At 43.1% G+C, this 24214-nt stretch overlaps 1 protein-coding gene across 6 annotated transcripts; it reads right to left on the bottom strand.

Annotated features, from left to right (window-relative positions):
• Positions 1 to 6846: 6846 nt before the first annotated feature.
• cdca2 (cell division cycle associated 2) lies at positions 6847 to 23339 on the bottom strand. Of its 6 annotated transcripts, none has more exons than XM_017452564.3 (13): positions 23109 to 23339; positions 19095 to 19252; positions 18867 to 18997; positions 17947 to 18106; positions 17678 to 17814; positions 15701 to 15803; positions 15246 to 15556; positions 14734 to 14788; positions 14383 to 14526; positions 13520 to 13617; positions 12004 to 12099; positions 11407 to 11557; positions 6847 to 9543 (listed from the first exon to the last, which is right to left on the bottom strand). In XM_017452564.3, the coding sequence occupies exons 2-13, from the start codon at positions 19249 to 19251 to the stop codon at positions 8636 to 8638; spliced, it is 2451 nt and encodes an 816-aa protein (XP_017308053.1). In that variant the 5' UTR covers position 19252; positions 23109 to 23339; the 3' UTR covers positions 6847 to 8635. The 6 variants fall into 6 exon arrangements, with proteins under 6 accessions (XP_017308053.1, XP_053530573.1, XP_053530575.1 ...); XM_053674598.1 differs by having other exon boundaries at positions 12004 to 12081; XM_053674600.1 differs by having other exon boundaries at positions 12004 to 12078.
• Between the last annotated feature and the right edge of the window lie 875 nt (positions 23340 to 24214).

Below are 24214 nucleotides of genomic sequence, written 5' to 3'. Positions count from 1 at the left end.
ATACAGCCATCAAAAGGTTCTATAAGGAAACTTTTTTTCCTTCCTAAGAGTGTACTAATAACCAAGACTACTATCCAGTTACAAGTACACTCTTAGGGAAAAAGGTTAGCTATAAAACCACTAAGGGTTCTTCAGCTTGTCCCTTAATACTAAAACAGAGGGTATCCCTGTCAGAGAGTGCTCGAGGAATAAAGCTAAGAATCCTTGACTACTCAAAGAACCCTTGAGAATACCTTCTTTATTCAAGCGCACTTCATTTTTGGCCCTCAGATTCACAGTGCAGGTTCAACTTTAGGAAAAAGCCGAATAATTTTTGACTCATAGTCAAAAAATGTCCAAAATGTTCAAGGAAAGCCACAAGACCCTCTTGCATTCCTCCAGGGTTTGTTGGCGGGATCTTTTTTTTTTTTTCCCTTTGAGCAGACACGATCTACCCCCTCTTCTCTGTCTACCTCCCACTCTCTCTGTCTTTCTCCAACACCCCCTTCCTTTTCTCCTTCATTTCCTCACTCCAGCTCCATGAGTCAGGGATTCCCCTCCCCCGTTCTCTCTCTCTCTCTCTCTCTCTCTCTCTCTCTCCCCCCCTCTCCATGCAGACCCCTTCACCTAGGCCTCAAGGAGCTGTGCTCCAGTTGTGGTTCCTTCTCGGTTCTCCTGTCGCTTTCTGGAGATGGATGGCTGCATGGGTTGGCTTGCATGATCACGTTGCCATATGCACTTTCCACAACAGAGGAGTTGAAAGTTTCAGACCCTTTTTTAAATGTACACGACGGAAGATTTATTTCAGATCTCATTTGAAAATGTTAATCAGTCTGATTGTAAGCCCATCTGTGTGCTTCTTCAAAGAGATCTGCTTTGGAAGCCAAACTAGTTAATGCTACACTGTACGAATTTATATATATATATATATATATATATATATATATATATATATATATATATATATATATATATATATATCCATCAATCCATCCATCCATCTTCTATACCGCTTTATCCTTTTCAGGGTCACGGGGAACCTGGAGCCTATCCCAGGGAGCATGGGGCACAAGGCGGGGTACACCCTGGACAGGGTATTTTTATATATATATATATAAGACCACTGATGGGTACTACCCCTATGAGTTATGACCCCTAATCAGATGACACATAGTCTCTCTGTGGTTCCTGCAACTTGTGGGCCTGGCCCTCTAAAAAACAAGCAATCATGGTTGTAGCTCATGTACTTTGTACTTTAAAAGAAAATTTAGATTCACTACAGTACAATAGGGTGGCAGCAATTTCAGTGCCTGGACCCCTTACAAAGGTAAGAAGTAAGTATGTATATATATATATATATATATATGTATATATATGTATATATATATATACATAGGTCTCATGCATGAGTGATGTTTGTTGGACCACAGGGCACCACCAGGCACCACCGGCACCACCGGCACCACCAATTAAACCACCAATTAAACCGAGCAGAAAGCACGCAGTGTCTGGGTGGTGTGATCCGGCCAATGTGAAGCTGAGTTACTGTTACATCACGACGTGTTTTTATTCCTCTTATACTGCAGCAATTTGCCAATGGTTTTTAAAGAACTGTTCAAATTGAAGAATGATACACATCGTAGTTTTTATTTAATCCATTTATAGTTACATTCAATATTGTGTTACTAAGACACACACACGCACGCACACACACACACACACAAACGCAGCTTGTTACAAAGAAACCGCAAAATGCACAGATTTACCTCTGACTGTTATGAAGCGCTGACACTGGAGACTCCTTCCATAAACGTTAAACATATTCACCATATTAACAAATTCTAGGATTTTCTTTCTGAAGCGACAAGTTTTTACATCCATTCTTTATTTGCCTTGGAGTAGATTAGATTAGATTAGTGTCCGCTGTACAAGTCCCCGATCGAGCGTGTTAATATAAACCCACGATGCCGTGCATATATATATATATATATATATATATATATATATATATATATATATATATATATATTCTAAAGTATCCTGGTCTACAAACACCTTTAAAGTGATGATTAAGACGTTTACACACATACATACACATGAGATATCTCACCACAGTCCTTAAAAAGTGTGTTCTGCCTTTAATATGTACATAAATCTATTGGTTCTGGTATGTCGAAAGATGTTAGAGAGCAAAAACCTGGTCCGGGATGGATATTATGGAGTTATCTAGATATAGTTTGATTTCTTCTGAAATGTTAGCGAAACACTGGTGTTCGTGTATACACGAGCCAGAGAGTGAATGGAAATGGTGATGAAGATGATGTTTCACTCTGACTCAGAGGGATTGTTTTGCTCCTCTGCAGACTCATACACACATACACGGTCGGACATTTTTGTGGTTTTCTGTCCACTAGATACGCCAAAACCTCCAAAACAAACAGTAACGGAGATTTCCAGAGTGCTGCAGAATTTGTCGAATATCATGAAGCATCCGTGGGTCTATCTATCTATTTGTTTATTTATTTAGCTAATTAATGTCTCGGTCTGCCTGGTCACCTGAAGAGGACACAATAAGAGACACACTTCGAGAGAACATAACGCACGCTCAGCATTTAGCCGTGGCAAGGGAAAATAAAATAAAATAAATAAATAATGAGACGAAATGGTGCAAAATTAGAAATATATGAAGTTTGCATGCAGCAGGAAGCCACAAAGGAAGATCTAACACTCATCTATTTAAAGCTGAATCTAGACAGAACAACGCCGATGAAGACAAGTTTAAAGCGTCAGCTGCTCCGCGTTTTAAAAATAAAATTAAACAGAAAGGAAAATTCACACTTTTTTTTTTTTTCCTGCTAACTTCGTGCTAAACAAACAATGCCATGCTTTTGGTGTAAAGAGTATTTTAGGTGAAGGAACATTAAAACTTCATGAAAGGAAAGAAGGAAACATCACGTGTTAGAGGAACGGGGGAAAATCGTACAAATCGAATTTCTTTGCGAACGATTCCAATTAACCACCGAGCTAACGTTTCTGCTTTGGTAAATCTCAGCGTGGGCATGTGTGTAGAATTTTGTCGTCTCATTACCGGAGTTGCTAATCAGCACGAATCCTTCGAGGATCCGCCGTCACTCTGATGAAGACTAATTACTAAGAAACTGGAGTTAAAACTCAGCGAGATGCATCTTTAATTTAATTGCGGCAATTACCAGAAAACGATCGGTTCCTGACACGAGATGTCTGAATCGGTGCCTCGACGTGATTCTTTTCTTAAAAACAATTGATTTTGTTCACAAAAGCGAGTTTAAAAAACACGGCTCCTGTAGCTCTCGCATAAGTTACATAAAGACCAGAGAGCTAATTAGAGAACTGGGTAATTACGGTGACGTAGAGACGGTGTTGGGACGATAACCATGACTGAGCAGAAGACTTTGATTTGAAAGGGTATCATTAAATCTCGTTCTCACACAGACAGCAGAGCCTGAGGCACAGTGACCTTTGATCTCTGGAAATAACAAACCTAAAGAGTTGCTTTGCCTTCTGCTACCTGTCTGAGAGAAACATCCACGCTAAGGATAGAAGTTACGGTATGACACGATGATATTGTTAGCTACGTTACTACTATATGATATAATATAATATAACATAGTATAACTGTAGAAATGTTCACTTTGCTTACAAGAACAACCTCCTCATGTTTACAGTATTTTCCGACAGCTAAACGTTGTGACGTTAGTAACGTTGGCGTTTCTTAACCACGTTAACCTAGCTAGCGGTTGGTTCTAACTGCTAATTGTGTGTATAAACGACGCGATGGCTGTGTGCTCGCTAGCTAATAAGTTTTGTACGTAATTCACCAACACGTCTGAGGAAAATGTTGACATTCCTGATGGTTTCGTTTCATTCTCACCTGCCTTTCTCTACATTGTCCATATAAAAGACTTATGAGCGAAGTCCTAACTCGCAGTCAACGCTAAGTTCAATCAATGTATCGTTTTAGTAGTACAGAGACTTTTCCTAGTACTTTACCGACACATCTGAGGGAAATGTTGTTGTTGTCATATCTTTATCAGTTATCGTGCCTTTACATTGTCCATATAAAAGACTTACGGACCAAGTACTAGCTTGCGATCGATGCTAAGTTAAATTAAAGTGTACTTTTATTAGTACTGAGCCTTTAAATAGTAATTTGCCAACACATCTGAGGAAAATGTTGATGTTCCTGATGATTTTGTCATATCTTTACAGTCACTGTGCCTTTACACTATCCATATAAAAGCCGTACGGGCAAAATAATTACTAGCAAACGATGCTACGTGCAATTAAAATCTAATTTCAGTAGTACATAGCCTTTTAGTAGTCATTTAAAAACATATCTGAGGGAAAAGATGACATGACTAATAGTTTTGTCTCATTTCCACAGACACTTGAACACCACACCTGAGGGAGACGTTGATGTTTAGTCATATTTTCAGTCGTGCAAAAAGTCATGTAGGACTAAGCACTAGCTAGCAATCAACGCCCAGTGTCATTTTAGTCATACAGAGTCTTTTTCTAGTCTGCAACCAACATATCTGAGGGAAAAGTTGATGTTTGTGATAGTTTTGTCTCATTTCCAGTCACTGTGCCTTTACGCTGTCCATATAAAAGTCTTATTGGGTAAATACAAGCTAGTGATTCATGCTAAATGCAATGAAAGTGTCATTTTAGTAGTTTTTTTTCTTTCTTTCTAGTAAACAACCAACACACCTGAGGGGAAAATTTTATGTTCTTTCTGGTTTTCTCTCATTTCCCCAGTCACTGTCGTTAAACAGCCATATAAAAGACTTAATGATTACATACTAGCTAGCTACGGCTTTTTTTGTTCTTTAAACAATAATTTACCAACAAATCTGAGGGAAATGTTGACATTCCTGATGGTTTCATCTCATTCCCGCAGTCACCCAGCCTTTATATCGACCATAAAGAAAAAAGAATGGGTTAAATAATAGCTAGCAATTTATGCTAAGCGCAATTAAAGTGTAAATTTAGTAGTACAGGGTCTTTTCCTAGTATTTTGCTGAGATATCTGAGGGAAATGTTGACATTCCCAGTGCTTTTGTCATGTTTTCAGGCACTGTGCCTCTACGCAGCCCGTATAAAAGTTTTATTGGGTAAATACTAGCTGGTGATTGATGCTAAGTGTAATTAAAGTGTCATTTTAATAGTACAGAGTCTTTCCCTAGTTATTAATCGACACGTCTGACTGGAAATGTCGATGCTTTTGTTGTGATTTCGCCTCAACAGTTATTTTAATTAGTTAATTATCCATATAAAAGACATGCTGGTGACGTACTAACTATGTACGGCTTTCCTCTAGTAATTTATAGTTCCTCCTATTGTATGTAGATGTTTATTTTCTACAATAATATTTGCTTATTTTTATGAAGGATGGCAATAATTCTTGAGAGCACCGGAGAACGTAAGACAGGTTTTTCCTCGGAGGACGACCGCTACTATATTTCAGTTCAATACGATACACGGCGCATTTAAGTGCTTTCCTGATCGGACTTGCGATCAGTGACATGTGCAGGAAAGTCACGAGGGCTGGAATCGAGGTCTTTCAGCGAGACAAGACAACACGCCCTGGGAACTTTTTAAACTGCTCGCCTGAAAGCCTTTGACACTCTCGCGTCACTCCAATCCTGTTATTAAAGACTTGCCTTCTCCATTCCCCTCGAGGGAATCCCTGCTATCATCTTAAGGGTCGGCTCAGTTCTTTATCAGCTCAAGTTAAGTTTGTTAAATGAGCCCTTGGAGGATCGAGGCCTGAGGCTAGTATTAAATTAACATCAGTGTTTTCAGGAGCAGAGCTTAAAGGAATAATTTGTCCACAAATTAAATGTACAAAGTACTCCTGATATCAAAATGGGTGTTGCAGAGCTGTTTGTACCCTTAAGTGTGATGGACACCAAATACTATAGTATATGTAGAAAAAAAAAAATTATATATACACACACACATATATACATAAAAAAAAGAGAAAAGTTTAGGAGCTATTCCTGTTATCATCACTTCTTGGAATTTATTTGATGACAGATACCTGTACTAATGTTGTTTTCATCCAATTAAACGCTCTGTAAGACCGTACATGTCCCGCCCCTTGGATACGCTTCCCTTTTTCAAGCATCCTTTACTAAATAATACACGGTCAGAGCCCGGACAAACATCGTAGCCGATGTCTCGCACTGCTGGAAAACCGGCTGCTGCTGAGAACGTCACATGATCTCAGATCTCAGCACGTCTGTATGAACTGGATGTGGTCTGAGCCGGATATTTAAAGAAATAAACGTGTGTATGTGCGCGTGAGACTTTCATTACGAGTTTATCTTTTCGCTAATGCCCTTGCGGACGAGACGAATCGGGTGTCTCTCTGAGGCGGGAAAATCATGAGACGCGAACGTCATGAGACACAACAAAGTGGAGGACGCTCCTTGTGAAAGAGACTCCATTTTCGTCTCCTTCTCCAGCTGTCAGCTAGCACGCCGTCCCACGAGGGGGGTCGCGGGGTGGGACGGTGGTTGTTGCCACGGTGATAGGAGGCCACATGTCTTGAGGGCTTCTCTCCGGTCAAAAGAGTTCATTGTTCTGGCGCTAAGCCGCCTTCACCCTCCCTCACGCCCTCCTTCCCTCCCTCTGTCCGTCCATCCCACTCTGGATGGGAACAAACAGTTAGTACAACCATTAGGACTCCAACGGTGCGAGACACACACACACACACACACACACACACACACACACACACTCCTCAGAGGGCACGCAAGACCAGACGTCTCAGGAAACAAATCGCACTCTGAACGAATACTTTATGAATGAATTAAACATCAGTGAGCACAAAGTAAATAATTTTATTTTAAGTTTGCATTATTATACATTACAAACTTAAAGCACATTTTAAAACCCCTAATTTTATACACACTATTTTTAAAACCTACGTAAGGTTGTAGGTTCAATCCCAGAGAGCGTTGAGGCTCTTTCAGTCCACTAGATGGCGCTCTTCGACAACCATGGTAAAAATATTCATTTGCCCAAACAATTCTTCTAATAAAAGTTTCTTCACGTCCCTTCAGTCCACTAGATGGCAATGTTTCTCCATCTCAGAAGTCTGAACCGGATGCGGTCATTCGTTAAACCGATCCTTTGTCCAAAACGACTCCTTAATTTAATCCCATGTCCCTTCCGAGCACCGCAATGCATTATGGGTATTCTGTAACAGGACTGGCTTTATCCTTAGAGCTCGAACTGCATTGTGGCATTTTAGAAAGAGCAGCAGTTGTTCTCTCGTCATCTCGGGATGTAATTAAAACATGTCGTCGTGTTATAATGATATAAATGATACAGGCAGCAACAACAAAAAAAGAGAAACAAACCGTGAATAAACGTTATTTTCGGATTGTCGGAAGTTTGTCTGTGGCACGAATAGTAATGAAACTATTATTAAAAATATTTTAACGTACTGTCGTGATTTATCTGATATATTCGAACGTATTTGTGTCGTTTTCATTTCTTTTTTTGCGATTAAGTAGAAATGTGCGTTCCCAAACATTTTCTTTGGACCTCGTTAGAATAAATGCTATTAATCACCCCATCACACACTGGTTACTAATAGTTACACTAGTTACTGCTAGACCCCTAAAACACAGAACACACAGCCACGGCTTCTACATTTTAAGGTCCAGATCGCCCTCTGCTGGTCCGAGCCCGACATTACACAAGAAACTAAGAAAATAATTTTTAAAAATAATAATAAATAAAATAAACAATAAGGGTAATTAAAAAAATAACAATAGAGTGAAAGATGGAATAAAAGAAAGCGACAAAGAATGTGAAAGCAAAAAAAAATAAATAATAAAAATAAAAAAAACTAATACAGCACCGAAATTTAGAACATGAACGCAAGAACGAACAAAAAAGCAAAAATAAAGGAATGAAATGAAAAAAATTCTAAAAAGAAAGGAGCTAAAATTTAGCCTTGTTTTAATCCGTAAACAGAACAAAAAGTAATTTAAAACAAATCAATAAAATAAAAAAAAGGAGCAAAAGGAATGAAATCTAAGAAGAAAAAAAATAAATGATGGAGTTTGGGTTTAAAATAAATAAATAAATGTTAAAAAAAAGAAAAAGAAAAAAAAAAAGAGATAAAAGAGGCAGGAAAAGGAACAAATGAAAAGAACGAATGAAGGGAAGAAAAAAGAATTAGCTGTGCTAAAATTAAACAAAAAAACACTAAGGAATAGAAAAAAAAGAGGAACGAATAAAAGAATAGTTATTTAAATCTATTTTATTAAAACACATACAAACTTGTTCTTTTTTTCATATTTCTTCAGAATTTTGTTTAATCTGTTTGATGTAGTTGTACATGTTATATGGGAGTGTTAGGGACTTATTTATTTAAAAAAAAAAAAAAAAAAAAAAAACAACACGACAAGGAACGAAAAAAGTGACCTACGTGAGATTCCTCTAACGAGCGATCGCGTCGCCAACATCCCGAAGAAGCCCGATCTGAATCACGAGGGATTTAAACTGAAAGTGTGGATTCAGGATAACTTCTCAAACATCAGATAAGATCTAAAATCTAAGCAAAATTCATGGTTAAAAAAAAAAGTTCAGAGGCTGGTTACTGGTCGTTGGACTCAGGAAACGGAGGAGGCTGAGAGACGGCGCTCAGAGTGCATGTCCTCCTCCTCTTGGTTGTAGTGATCCTCTGCGGGGACGTGTGCTCCACCCAGGCTAGACCTTCGGCCAGGACGTCCACGCTCCGGCGGTGTCTCAGGCTGCGTCTCACTGAGCCGCGACCCTTCGCCACAGGCTTCAGCACGTCTTCAATGCAGAAGAAGTCCGGCTGCTGCCAGGGCTCGAGGTTTTCTACGGGGGCTAAAGATGGATTCGAGTCCTCGTCGTTCTTCTCCTCTACTTCATGTCCTGATGTCTGTCTCATGTCCTCGTTGTTCTTCTCCACTTCTCCTCTCTCGCTTCCAGAAGATTCCACCGTGTCCTCGCACGTCTTCTCTAATCCTCTTTGCTCGAACTGTTCCTCTTCCTCCGCGACAGAGCTATTTCTCGTCCTAGCGCTCTTCTGTCCGCTCCGAGTTTCCGGTTCTGCTTTCCTCTCTGCGCTCCGATTTAACTCCTCAGACGTGGACTGCCCTCCTGATGGATTCTCCTCCTGGTTGGATTCCGATTGATGGCCCACAGTTTTCCGTGCTCCGCCCTCACCCCCGTCCTTCGCCTCGGCGCCGCTCCAGCTCCGGCTCGCCGCGCCCCGTCTTCCTCTGGCTCTACCCGTGCTTGCTCGTTTATCGGCAGACGCGACCGAAGGCTTCGCGGAGGCTTCCGATTGGACAGGAGCGTCCGTACGGACAGAGCGCTCGCTCCCGTCGGCCAGGTTACCGCCCGAGTCGCTGTCTTTGCCCTGACGCAAGAAGCGACGGCGCCACAGAGCGGCCGCAGCCACCAGATCAGCCGGCGCGGTTGTGATCGGGTTAGCGATGGGAGCTATAGCGGGACTACAGTCGGGATTCTCACCTGTGAAGGATGACAGAGTAGCGGTTACTTCCTGTATATTCAGTACTAGAACTATAAAAACTTTTAAAGAGATTACGTGTTACGTTTCAATCAGATTATTTGATATAAAACAGGATCACGGGGGAACGTGTGGTAGTTTTAAAAGTAGCCCAAATCTGCCGACACGGTCATCGTCTGTCCTGTTCGCTTCTCTTAAACTGGAATCTTCATAGAACGATCATCGGGGGAGGGAAAAAAAAAAAAAAAAAAGCTGCTCCCACGGATGTCTATTCAGTCGCTCCAGGATTTTGCAATTGTGGAAATCGATGCAAAATCAAGCAAACGCCGCAGTATTCAGACGAGCTCGCAGTTTTGGGCTTTTGCAGATTTTGCAGATTGAACTAGCTTTCCGAAAGAAAAGTACAAAACCTCTGCAAGTCGCAAATAAATAATAAATAAATAGCTGCAGCAAAATCAAGCATTTTTGGCCGTAACAATCACTAAATAAATAAATAAATAAATAAATAAATAAATAAATAAATAAATAAGTGAGATCCATTACGGATTGATTATTAGCGCTTGTTGCAGTTCCCGTTTTGACCACGAGAGGGCTCTGCCCCACGATTGATCAACGTCTACTGCAGCGCATGGGTCGGGAACCTACGGCACGTACGGCTCTTTCAGTGATTGGCTACGGCTCGACAGCAGGAAAAAAAAAAGGAATCACGAAACAGCAGCGCGGTAACTTCCCCGTCTAATTCGTAAGTCGGTCGAAAACTACGTAGCCAGACTGTTTATTATTTTAACAAAAGTGAAATGGCTAAAAGAAGAAAAAAGTAAAAACGACGAGTACAGTTCTTTCCTGTCCGGACAGACAGACGCATCGGCGTATTTGGAAGTCGTGTTAACGGTAAGTTCGGTTTTACTCTCACTTACAGTACGTACTGCACGTTGTATTACTTTACCGTTTGATGAAACGATCAAAGTTGTTTAAATGATGTCCAAGTGCCACCTACAGGCCTTTTAGGTGAAGTGCAGGCTGTTAGGTCAAGAACACGCAAAATGTCATTACCATTTTTTATAATTAAAAATAAATTAATTAATAATAACAGTAAAGATAACTAGAATGATAAGGAGACATAGATTAAATTTTTTTTTTAAATATTTAAAAAAACAAAAAACAACCTTTTATGCAGGCTGAAAAATATCCAGAAAAAAATAACAAAAAGGATCGAACTAACAGAAAATCTGTCCAAGTCAAACACACGCTGTAAAAAAGCGTTGCCCTTTTCATCCGTATTCCTCATGCACATCTCGACCGCATCGAAACAGCTGCCATTTTATAGTCTGTTTACCACCAAAAAATTCAAAAGCACCAGCGGCGACGGCGATAACGTTTAGTAAAAGTTCATTTAACAGTCAATGTTTAACCTCGGGGTTCAGACGGATTTAAATAAAGAGCTCAGGACGTGACGGAACAGACGCTTGGCAGCTGATAGCGTGACGGCTGTGACCGTCTTTCACACGGGGGAATTAGAATAGAAGATCTGAATAAAACAGAAATCTCATACGGGACTATAATTGAAGTTCAGGTCCAGTGATTTTAATTCGAACAGAGACACGGTGAAAAACTGAAACCTTACTGGAGCGTCTGTCGAACGAGACCGAGATAGACAGACGTTTCGTTCGGGTACTTCGGCTCTGGAGGAGCACGCGACGGGCGCTATTTTTATTGTACGCTGCAGCTCAGTTCTGATTGGTCGGAAGGTGTTGATTCGGTTTCAATAACGGCAGCTCTGACAGTAGCGCGGCTACAAATGACGGGTTTGGATTAACGCGCTCGTAGGTTATGACATGCATTATCTGGGTCAGGTGTGCTCCTGCCTGTACGTGGTCGTGTCAGGGTGTTGCTCCGGCTGGACGCGGCTGACTCCACGATGGGGCTGAGAAGAGGGTTTTTGGAGGCGTAGCCTCTCTTGCCGTAGAGCGAGCGGTCCACCTCTTTAGTCCAGAATCTCTTCTTCGCCGACGAGGTCTTGAAACGAAACAGGAGTGTCGGATTAGCGTAAAAGATTCAAAGAATTTTCCACATTTCTGCATAAATATGACTTAAAACAGTGGTTTTCAAAGCGGGGGCTCCCTTGGGGGCGAGCATCTCCCAATCAGCCCCCCCAAAAAATCCATTTTAATTCCAGGTTATATGGCGGCAAAATAGGAAAAACACCAAGAGGGGTGAATACTTTCTCAAAGCACTGCATCTAAATTTTAAAAAACAAGAAATTATTTTTTTTTAAAAAGTACCGTACATATTTATATGGAAACTGAAAACATAACTGTACAGCCATGTAAGGAAGGAAGACGTACAGCGCCGTATAAACACGCGATGGCGCTCGTTTCCGCCGCGATCCAGAGCTCGTTAAACACAGTGCGGAATGAGGAAACGAGAGAGGGGGATTAAAAGCGCACAGGCAGTCCGCGTACCTTCATCTTGCCCTTGGCGGACTGGGCGGCGGAGCGAGAGCTCCTTCTGGTCTCCGTCGTCTCGCTCGCCGTCGGCTGCTGAAACACACAGGCAGGCTGCGCGCATGAGAAACTTTTTATAGACGGTTTTAAATCTTTATTTGCATTTGTTTAATTAAAAGATTCGACTCATCCGCATAGTCATGTTAACAATACACACCGTCCCATTTATTATTATTTATATCAATAAATGATTACGTTCAATATTTGACACCAAATTAACAGTGTCCAGTCAGACTGGAATTATTTAAAAAAAAATAATAATAAATAAAAAAAATTGCTTTTTTTTTGACAGAAAAATATATCGTTTCATATTTTATCACAATATTGAAGTTATATAGTAATATCGCCCAGCCCTGATGTTCAGTGTGAGCACATAAGAGTGAATAAGAGTCCTGGGATGAGATGAAACGCTACAGCAAGAGACATAAATCTTTATAATATTTACAAATATTCTAAACATTATTATTATTATTATTATCATCCTAAATATCCTAAGACAGTTTGATAATATACACCGAGGTACTGATTTGTCACGGATGTCAACCGTAGGTGGAATTAGAGGCGTATTTTTGTTGTGATTCGACATCAGTATGGTGGAAATCTGTCGTGGTTACACTGGACTTCAGGCCACTTCACGTGCAGATGTGGTCCTATATTATACAATCAGGACACACCTGGAATGTTGAGACTTATTTATTTATTTATTTATTTATTTATTTATAACAGCGGCTTACGTAAAGCAACATCGGTTGCGGGTCCGTGTACGTCGAGTCCATCCGTGCTTTATTTCTTTGTTTTGTTTATAGATGGAAGCGACGAGACCTCACTAGAACTGGAAATTCACTCATTTTTAACTCGTACAAAAGTATGTAATATCAAATAAAATACTGAATCACATTTAATTTAAGTTTCCACTTCTTTCACCACACAAAAGTCCAGATATCCAAACGTTCACAAATCCGAACAGAGGAAGTACGTACGACGAAGCCGTTTTATTCTCTCGGCACTCATGCTCATGACACAACACGTTACGTTAAGAGCCAGGGGGGTGTAAACTTTTGAACAGGATGATGGGTGTAAATTATTATTTTGTCTTTATTTATTTATAAATAATTTTGTCTATTGTTTATAAACACGTCAATATCTTACGTAGTTATTGAAGGGTAGTACTAAATGAAGAAAATAAGAACTTTAAGCAAAATAAATAAACAAACAAAAACAAAATAATTAACGTGACGGACTCGGATCAGTGCCGTATCTTCTTACTGTTCTACGTTTATAATTATTTGCTTGTATTTTGTTCACACTTGTACGCTCTTGGTATTTCAGCTGTCCACTCGTTCGCGTTAACATGTCATTAATACCGCCACCTACTGGATATATTCAGAACTGCAGTAAAAACACTTCAAATTGAGGTTAAATAAGGAAACGAAGTTATCTTTAAGGGAGAGTCTGAAAAGGCGAATAGACGTACCTTCTTCTTCCTCCCACGAGAGCGAGGAGCTTCAGCAGAGGACTCTGCAGTCTTCGGCGTCTGACGCTGGTCTGGTTCGGTGCTGAGCTCTGGTTCTGCTGCAAGTAAGACATTTATGACATTTAAGCAGACGCCCTTATCCAGACCGACTTCTATAGTTTTGTTTCATTTACATTTGGCCATCATCACTAGTGTATTTGTAGCTATCCTGCGAGTTTGGTCCTATAATATCCCGTCCTCCTATTGGTGGATTTTAGACTTAGCAGTGCTCACACACACACACGCTCACGTTCGATGATTTATCCTACAGCAGAAACACGCGACGTAAACCCGTCTACACTCGACCTCCTTCTCGAACCCAGCAGAGCATCGGGGTTGAGAACGTGATTGAAAAGGTGCATCGTGCGCGTTGTGCTAAACCGATCTTCCCCGATCCTGGCTGCGTCTGATTCAGAGGCTTGATGACTTAAAGTGAGGGGTGCTGGAGAAGACGATAAGAAGTGCAATCGCAAAAAACACCTCGTTTTTGTCTGGGAGCGAGGAGAACGGAGGTGTCGGGCAGAGCGCTGGATCGTTTCGGCTTCCTGTGCGTCCTCCCGATTATTATTAACCCGAGAAAAGGGGGGGATGAAAATCGATTCTAGGACAAATGAGTTTGCGCTGTGAGAATGAGTCTTAAAAAAAAAAAAAAAAAAAACGTAAACAAAAAAGCTATTTATTGTGTCAATCTGAGCTGATAATACGTTTCTTCTTACTTATTATGTGTAAATTTACACACACACACACACACACACACACACACACACACACACACACACACACACACACACACGGGAGTTCCATTACGGGTGTGATCACGTCACCTGTTGGAGGATGTGCTGGACGGTCAGGAGTAGCAGTGATGGAAAGCCGGGTTTCTTCGTCTTCTTGAAAAGCGGCGTCCGTGATTTCAGGGTCTTTACCGAGTGGCTCGTGATGCGCCGTGACCTCGCCGAATTCAGACGAGTCTGTCGAAGCACAGCGACCGATTTTAATTAACGATTACAGGAAACGTATCACGGTACGAAGGATACGGTAACCGACCGCCCAAAAAAAACCAGTGATGCGATCGATCACGGTACCTCGCAAAAGGTGACGCGATCGATCACGGTATTGATATTATATCTTCATATCGCCCAGCCCTACCAAGGTTTACAAATAATTGAAGAAATTACCTTTACTGTCCAGCGGTGGATCATCATACTCCTCATCCATGATGGGGAAGGCGATCTAAGAGCAGAGAGAACGGCAGATCGAGCATTTACACCAATATTAGATAAAAAACTGATCATCATGTACAGGACACGTTCTGCTTAACCGGTTTCATTCCCTTGGTCCTGTTTACACGTCACCTAAACCGCTCACCCTGCACTCCAACTTCCTTCACGTGTCATTTACACGTGCGTTACGGAGCGGGGTTTAGTGCCAGCGTTACCGTAACAACAAGAAGCTCACGAGTGCAGTCCGGCTTTTTCAATCAAGGTGCTTTTAACGAGATTTAAACGATCGCTGTCTCAGCAAAACGTTGTGATGATTAAAGAGAAAAAAAGTGTTTGCGAGTGCAGAAACTGTGGGGTTTTTTTTTTTTTTTACGTCTCTGGTACAATAACGAATGTTCATGGTAGACACATGGCACGTCAGTGACAACGGGATCCCAAATTTGTTTGAAAACGGTAAACATCAAAACCTTTCGATTGTCCAGAGCCACCTCGTCGCTGGCCACGCCCCCGTCGCTGTACGTGCGTGTTGTTGGTAGGACCGGCGATGCTCCGTTTCGATCAGGGCTGCTGAAATCGGGCTGAGGCGGAGGAGACGTGAACCTCTGTGGTGTTTTAAGGAGGGAGTGTTTGCGCCCTGTGGATGACGGCGGGAGGGCGGGCGTGGCACCTTTCTGGAGCGGGGTGCTGGGGGGGAGGTTTTTATCGAAGAACTCGGGGGAGAGGGGTGCGCCGAAACGAACGCGTTTCTTTTTGGACGCGTGCGAGACCTCGACGTCACCTGAAAGCACAGAAAACACTTCTATGAAATGGGTGGGCGAGGCTGGGGTGTTGCTAGGGCCACAGTGGTCTAGTCCTACATTATAATAATCCTTAGTAAAGGAGGAAAACAGAGCATTGTTTCTTCTTCCCGTGTCTGACGTACCGGTTTTGACCAGCTCAGGATTCGACAGCATGGGTAAAGACATCAGCCGAGACTGCGAGTCCAAACCCAAACTCGGCGCCATCTTCGGGCTTTTGAACTCCACCTAGTTTGTGGGGGGAGAATAAAATAATAAGAACAACAACTATGCTAGATATTAATGAATTCCTTTACTCTGCTTGAGCTTTGCTCTACTTTGTGCCAGCTCAGCCCATCTGCTCCGTATGTTCGACTCCACCGAGGCCAGCGCACGTTAAAGGGAGATAAATCATCGTCGTGTGATGCAACGTGTACCGAGAACAAACCCACACAATCTGTGTCCCGTGTTGTCCTTTTATTGATGCATAACTTTTATAGGTCAGCTTGTTTATTTCCACTAACTCGGATAACAGGGTGAGCCGAGATAACGCCCTCGCTGCTCACCGACCGTGCTGTGCTCGAAAAAACGACCGGGATTTATTGACCTGGATCTCGCAGGGTTTTTGTTTGTTTGTTTGTATGTTTGTTTGTTTGTTTATTACTACTACTTACTGAAATCTGGCGTGCATGTTTAAACTTGTTTATCTCGTTACCGTCACGCTGGTGCAGGAACGGCTTCTCTAACGCAAGCGAGAACAGGAACTAACTTGACGTACAAAATCAAACGTAAACGGATAAAAGTGAGCGAATCGCTGTGGTATAACGAGGGATAGAACACTTCAGGACGTGGCGTTAGAGGAAACTAATCATCCATCAGGGCGACTCACTGCACTTCTCGTCACGCCATCTTGGACTGTTTTCCCATAACGGCATGCCTTGATGTGTTTTACGGCTTACTTAGTGCTCTTCTGTACCGCCTGTTTCATTATTAAAAAGAAAAGACGCCGGAGTTCTGTCTGAGGAGCTTCGTTAGGCCTCCATTACTGTCGGGTTTCGCCAGAACGTGCCTTGTAGAAACGCCCTCCTGTTGTGTTCCTGACCAGGCGAATTAGACATGAAAAACGCAGACTGACGCTTAGCGTCGAATGCTATCCTGGTGTGATTCTTGACAGCTATATTTCTTTCTTCGCAAATTACACACGAACCCTCGAGCCCAAACTCCCAGGGTGAAACGTCATCCCTGATTCGTTTCGATTATAACTTACTGCTAATAAGACAGCTAGGACGGCGCTTTGTTCTTCAAGCGGAGACGATTAGAAAATAAAAACGGCTCTGTGCTTTTCAACCGGACGCACGGACGCAGTCTCGGCACTGCTTCAAAATGAGCTTTATTCCTGCCATTTGAATGACATTTCCCGGAGCTGGAGCTCATAAGAAAAGTTCTGCGAAGGAACGCGACGAAAGCTAATATTTATTTTGTGGTGTCTAAAAATCATCAACTAGACCGGAAGAGATTTCCCCAAAGACGTATCGTGCAGGACTTCACAGGACGTCTGTGCCGCTTCTTTCAGCTCTCATAAATCTGGAACTGCTGCAGTTCATATTAGATAATCATTTTGAATCCTGGCTTCTGATTGGTCGGAATCGATTCGTCCTATATAATATGCGCCCTCTTTCTGGTACGTTATGGTTTCTATAGCGACCGCTCGCTCGCAGGGATAGGGTGTCGATACGGTGAGGTTCTCCGTAACAAGACGTTTAGTTCATTTACAACATGTGTGAAGTGTGATACATCGAATATAATGACGCCGTTTATCCGTAACACGCTTTTTTCCTCAGACGTCCCTTCTAAAGGAGATGTTTTTACTTTTCTAAAAAGCAGCTGACGTTAAAAAAAAAAAAAAAACACGCTCAAAAACAGCGTAAATAAATGTAAATATCGAACAGTTTTTGTATTGTGTATGGTAGAAGAATCGCGATGTGATATTTGTGACACATCGCACGGCCCTGCAGAGGACTCGTGACGTGTCGGAAGATTGGAGCGGTCTAAGGGACCACGAGAGTCACCCGTTCCGGTCTTCGAGTTGATTGTTTTCCTAGAGCAGTGTTTTGCGCGCTGACCTGCTCGGAAAGCGTCTCCTCCTCGAACTGCTCCTCCCATAAACCCCGGTGAGGAGTTCCCCTGCGGCGTCTCTTCGATAGAGGAGGGGTTAGAGGAGGGAGTCGGTTCTCTCTCTCCTCCGAACCGCCGTCAAGGTCTGCAGAAACGGAAAGAAACAAACAAACTCGGAGATGTTGTGAAAAGTTCGCCGCGCGTTAACGCTGATGTGAAAATAGCGTAGCCCCCCCCGCTTTAATAAACACGAGCTGATTTAGAGAAATAAACTGACCAGACTGAGTGTGTCTCGCTCCCTCCTCTTCCTTCCCCTCCTTCACGGGCGAGACGGATCGTTCTGTATTCTCCTCGTCCGTCTCCATCACGCGCTGGAAAGCGGCCATCTTCTGCTTTATGGAGTCGTGGCCCGAAGACAGCGGATTCTCCAGCAAGTGCTTTACAAGGACACGGAGACCAAACACACACACACACACACACACACACACACACACACACACACACAACTCAAAAATCTAAAGTTCATATAACACTCATAGTTGATCTTTTTTTCCCCTCTAGTTCCTACTACAACTCCAATTGCAAAAAAGTGGAAGGAGGGGAAGAGATGGAGAGGGGGGAGAGAAGGAAGGAAAGAAGGAAATGAAGGAAGGAAAGGAAAGAGATGAAAAGAGGGAGGAATGGAGGGAAGAGAAGGGAGAAAGGAAGGAAAGAAAGGAAAGGGAGAAAGAAGGGGGAAAGGGACGAAGACAGGGAGGGAGGGAGGGAAGAGAGGATGGAAGGAAGAAAAAGGAGGGGAAGAGAAGGAAGGGATGAGATGAAGAGAAGGAGGGAAGAGAAGGAAGGAAAGAAGGAAATAAAGGAAGGAAAGGGAGGAAGAGAGGGAGGAATGGAGGGAAGAGAAGGAAGGAAATAAAGGAAGGAAAGGGGGAAAGAGAGAAAGAGAGGGAGGAATGGAGGGAAGAGAAGGGAGAAAGGAAGGAAAGGGAAGGGAGAAAGAGAGGGCAGGATGAAGGGAAGAGAAGGAAAGAAAGAAGGAAATAAAGGAAGGAAAGGGGAAAGGGGAGAGAAAGAGAGGGAGGAATGGAGGGAAGAGAAGGAAATAAAGGAAGGAAAGGGAAGGGAGAAAGAGAGGAAAAGAAAAGAGAGTGTAGAGAGGCCCGTGGGGGGTAGGTGACAGGGTAATTAAGCACACACCTGAGGGGTGCGAGGAGGAGTCTTCATGACCTGCTTGGCTCTGAAGCAGATAAGAGAATTTGTTTCAGGGGATCCTCTCACGCCGATCGTGGACCTCCTCCTCGCCTTCAGCTGAGCCACTCTGGATTTATCTGGGGTTTAAACCAAACATGTACACGAGATACGAGATTCACGTTACGTTACTTTACCAAGACGAGAAGTCTCAGGACGTTCTCCGTTTTCTTTCACCTTTGTGTCTGGGGAACGCTGTGAAACTGTTTGGCGTAATGCCGTACTGAAGCGCCGTGAGTTTGGAGAAATCCAGAGCCCCGCTTTCACCATTCTGCTGCGAGGGCGTGAGTGGGCCCAGCGGCGTCCGGTTCTCCATGCAGGCCTCGCTCTCCATGCTGAAAACAAAATCAATGTGTATTTGAATAGAGAGAAAGACGAACAGACGGGTCAGTACAGTCTGAGGGGTTCTTTCTCTTCGCCTGGAGTACGTGCACTTCAGTGCTGAAATTTGCATTTCTTCTTGGTTTGCGGGTTAAAAATAAATAAATAAATCAAATCAAATCAAATCAATTAGTGCTTTGTATAAATATTACAGCAACCGAGTCGTAGGAATTTTCATGAACAGTCTCGGTATCCCGTGTTGATATTCTGGAGGTCAGAGGTCATCAAAATGGTGGACCGGATACAAACCCGGGAGCGTATTTCACTGGAAAGATACCGCAGCGCGACCCGATCGATGTACGGAAACAAACACGGCCATGATTCAGAGGCGGGGGTTTTAACCAGAACAGAACGATTAAAGATGAACAGACAGAACCATGAAAACTGATGTGCATTAGAAAACAAACAAACAAACAAACAAACATCACAGAAGGAGGCCATTTTGGAACTTTAACGCAGGCGCTCAGATATGAACCTCACTGGACGAAGACAGACCAGTTTAACCTCGACGGAATCTTCCAGATATAGAAGCGCAGCATGCAAACGATACGAACTGAAACCAATCAAGTGCAGACCTACTTTAGTTTCTCTTCTTATGTGTAAATTTACACACACACACACACACACTCACACTCAGGAGCACGAGTAGGACATGAGCCTGTCTCTCTCTCTCTCTCTCACTCCTTACACCTGTCGCGCCCTCTCCCCCTCTGCCTGTCTCTCTCTCTCTCTCTCTCTCTCTCTCTCTCTGTCCTTCTGCCTGTCTCCCCCCTTTGCCTGTCTGTCCTGCAATCTGTCTCTGTCCTTTTGCCTCTCTCCCCTCCAACCCATCTCCCCCCCCCCTTCTGCCTGTCTCTCTCTCTTCTTCTACCTGCCCCCCCCTTTGCCTGTCTGTCTCTCTCCCCTCCAACCTATCTCTCCCCCCTTCTACTTGTCTCTCTCCTCTCCAACCCATCTCTCTCCCCCCCTTTTGTCTGTCTCTCTGTCCTGCCACCTGTCTCTCTGTCCTTTTGCCTCTCTCCCCTCCAACCCATGTCTCTCCCCCCTTCTACCAGTTTCTCTCCCCTCCAACTCATCTCTCTCTTCTTCTACCAGTCTCTCTCTATTTCTTCTACCCGTCTCCCCCCCCTTCTGCCTGTCTGTCTCTGTCCTGCCACCTGTCTCTCTGTCCTTTTGCCTCCCTCGCCTCTCTCCCCTCCAACCCATCTCTCCCCTCCAACCCATCTCTCTCTCTCTTCTTCTACCTGTCTCTCTCTCTCTCTTCTTCTACCTGTCTCTCTCTCTCTCTTCTTCTACCTGTCTCTCTCTCTCTCTTCTTCTACCTGTCTCTCTCTCTCTCTTCTTCTACCTGTCTCTCTCTCTCTCTTCTTCTACCTGTCTCTCTCTCTCTCTTCTTCTACCTGTCTCTATTACTTCTGTCTCTCTCTCTTTCTTCTACCTGTCTCTCACTCTTCTTCTACCCGTCTCTCTCTCTCTTCTTCTACCTGTCTCTCTCCTTCTACCTGTCTCCCCCCCTCTTCTGCCTGTCTCAGTCCTTTTGCCTCTCTCGCCTCTCTCCCCTCCAACCCATCTCTCTCCCCCCTCTACCTGTTTCTCTCCCCTCCAACCCATCTCTCTTCTTCTAACTGTCTCTCTCTTCTTCTACCTGTCTCTCTCTCTTTCTTCTACCTGTCTCTCTCTCTTTCTTCTACCTGTCTCTCTCTTCTTCTACCTGTCTCTCTCTCTTTCTTCTACCTGTCTCTCTCTCTTTCTTCTACCTGTCTCTCTCTCTTTCTTCTACCTGTCTCTCTCTCTTTCTTCTACCTGTCTCTCTCTCTCTTTCTTCTACCTCTCTCTCTCTCTTTCTTCTACCTCTCTCTCTTTCTTCTACCTGTCTCTCTCTCTTTCTTCTACCTCTCTCTCTCTCTTTCTTCTACCTCTCTCTCTTTCTTCTACCTGTCTCTCTCTCTCTTTCTTCTACCTCTCTCTCTTTCTTCTACCTGTCTCTCTCTCTTTCTTCTACCTCTCTCTTTCTTCTACCTGTCTCTCTCTCTCTTTCTTCTACCTCTCTCTCTTTCTTCTACCTGTCTCTCTCTCTCTTTCTTCTACCTCTCTCTCTTTCTTCTACCTGTCTCTCTCTCTTTCTTCTACCTCTCTCTCTTTCTTCTACCTGTCTCTCTCTCTCTTTCTTCTACCTCTCTCTCTCTCTTTCTTCTACCTCTCTCTCTTTCTTCTACCTGTCTCTCTCTCTTTCTTCTACCTCTCTCTCTCTCTTTCTTCTACCTGTCTCTCTCTCTCTTTCTTCTACCTCTCTCTCTTTCTTCTACCTGTCTCTCTCTTCTTCTACCTGTCCCCCCCCTCTGCCTGTCTGTCTCTCTGTCCTGCCACCTGTCTCTCAGTCCTTTTGCCTCTCTCCCCTCCAACCCATCTGTCCCCCCTTCTACCCGTTTCTCTCCCCTCCAACTCATCTCTCTCTTCTTCTACCTGTCTCTCTCTCTCTCTTCTTCTACCTGTCTCTCTCCCTTCTTCTACCTGTCTCTCTCTTCCTTCTTCTACCTGTCTCTCTCTTCTTCTACCTGTCTCGCTCTCTTCTTCTACCTGTCTCGCTCTCTTCTTCTACCTGTCTCGCTCTCTCTTCTTCTACCTGCCTCTCTCTCCCTTCTTCTACCTGTCTCTCTCTTCTTCTTCTACCTGTCTCTCTCTCTTCTTCTACCTGTCTCGCTCTCTTCTTCTACCTGTCTCGCTCTCTTCTTCTACCTGTCTCTCTCTCTCTTCTTCTACCTGCCTCTCTCTCCCTTCTTCTACCTGTCTCTCTCTCCCTTCTTCTACCTGTCTCTCTCTTCTTCTTCTACCTGTCTCTCTCTTCTTCTTCTACCTGTCTCTCTCTCTTCTTCTACCTGTCTCGCTCTCTTCTTCTACCTGTCTCGCTCTCTTCTTCTACCTGTCTCGCTCTCTTCTTCTACCTGTCTCTCTCTCTCTTCTTCTACCTGTCTCTCTCTCTCTTCTTCTACCTGTCTCTCGCTCTCTTCTTCTACCTGTCTCGCTCTCTTCTTCTACCTGTCTCGCTCTCTTCTTCTACCTGTCTCTCTCTCTCTTCTTCTACCTGCCTCTCTCTCCCTTCTTCTACCTGTCTCTCTCTCCCTTCTTCTACCTGTCTCTCTCTTCTTCTTCTACCTGTCTCGCTCTCTTCTTCTACCTGTCTCGCTCTCTTCTTCTACCTGTCTCTCTCTCTCTTCTTCTACCTGTCTCTCTCTCTCTCTTCTTCTACCTGTCTCTCTCTCTCTTCTTCTACCTGTCTCTCTCTCTCTTCTTCTACCTGTCTCTTGCTCCTTCAGTAAGCAGCATGAGATCTGAAAAGATGTTTAGACTCTGGAGTGAAATGTATTCAGAAATATAATTGTGGAACGTGAAAACGAGGGTGCACAAACCTTTGCACTGAACTGTAGGACAAGCGAAGAAATAAACACATACATTCATAAAGACATAGACATACTTATATATCCATGTCTTATTTTTTGCACCGGTAAGACAAAGATAATATTATATTTTATATTTAGTTTTATGTTTTGTTCGTTTCGGCCTAGCTGACTAGCTAGCTAATTTAAGGAGTCTAATATTACAAATAAATGCACAAATACAGTATAGGTAAATAATTTATCATCTAATAAAGCTTAATTAAGCCCCAGTGCATTAAAGTTGATCATTTGTATCATCAATAATCGAGAAACTGTATATTATTTCGCTAGCATGGTTTAACTGTTGACAATCTGTCTGAGCTGAACTACAACTATGCTAAGCTAACGAGGCTAAATTTCAAAATTGGCTCCATACCGGACGTTTACAGCCACAGCGTCGGTGATTCGCCACTCGAACCGGTCTTCCGCCTCCGAGTAAACTTACAACACAGCTGCAAACCAAAGTTAAAACAACGTCTTCTGTTACCAAACAGCTCATAAAAACATTAATAATATTCTTTAAAGTTCGCAAACTCCAACAATCCAATCCAACATAACTAAACTAACGGTGGACAGCAGCTGCACAGCCACTTCCGCCTTTGATATGAATGAACCAATCGTACGCGAGAAATTAATCACGTGTTGTTAAACACCCAATCAGCGGTTAGCTGAAGTCTTCTCGTTCCTTTCCAAACTAGTTAGTTATTTAGTAAGATGCATGACAAACTAGACCAGTTTACAAATAAATAAAAAGTCCCCAAGCAGATAAATAATCTGTTCTATCCATCATGTCTATCCTTCTATCTTTCCATTCTTCCATCTCCCCCCCCCCCAAACTGTCTCTCTCTGATTGTCCATCTCTTTCCTTCCTCTTGTATCTCTATCCTTCCATCTCGTTCCTTTCGTCTGTCTCTTTTTTCCTTCCGTCTGTCTCTCTCCATCTCTTCCCTTATATCTTTCTATTCTTCCATCTGTTTATCCATAAGCTCTCTCTCCATCCATCTCTTTCCCTGCCCTGTCTCTGTCCTTCCATCTTTTTCCTTCCTCCTGTCTCTCACCCCCCTTCCATCTATACTCTCCATGTATCTCTCTTCCCAGATGTCTTTCTATTCGTCCACCTGTCTCTCTCTCTATCTCCAAATCTCTCTCTCTCTCTCTCTCTCTCTCTCTCTCTCTCTCTCTCTCTCTCTCTCTCTCTCTCTCTCTCATCTTCCAGCTATACAGTATCTCCATGCATTTCTCTCCTTCCACCTGTCTATCTTTCTATACCCATTTCCCCTACAATCTCTCTGACTCCATCTCTCTTTTCGGCCTCTCTCCATTCATCTCTTTCCTTCCACCTGTCTCTCCCCCTCCCTCAATCTGTCTATTTTCCTCATTTCACTTTCTATCTGTCTTTCTATTCTTCCATCTGGCTTTCTCTCCTTTTATATTATTCCCCCTAAACTGTCTCTCTCCATCGATTTTCACTTTCCGCTTTCG

Source organism: Ictalurus punctatus, chromosome 22 (assembly GCF_001660625.3).
Source record: "Ictalurus punctatus breed USDA103 chromosome 22, Coco_2.0, whole genome shotgun sequence".
NCBI lineage: Eukaryota > Metazoa > Chordata > Actinopteri > Siluriformes > Ictaluridae > Ictalurus > Ictalurus punctatus.
Note: the sequence above shows the minus strand (reverse complement) of the source record. Positions and strands in the feature narration are given on the sequence as shown.

Bases quoted from the DNA above. Each gene is read 5' to 3' on its own strand.
- cdca2 (XM_017452564.3), bottom strand. From the start codon at position 19,251: ATGGAGAGCGAGGCCTGCATGGAGAACCGGACGCCGCTGGGCCCACTC. The intron at 14,527-14,733 runs GTAATTTCTTCA...GTGCTTCGACAG, and splicing joins TCCACCGCTGGACAGTAAAG to ACTCGTCTGAATTCGGCGAG. The intron at 9,544-11,406 runs GCAGGAGCACAC...CATCCTTCACAG, and splicing joins CCTGACACGACCACGTACAG to GTGAGAATCCCGACTGTAGT.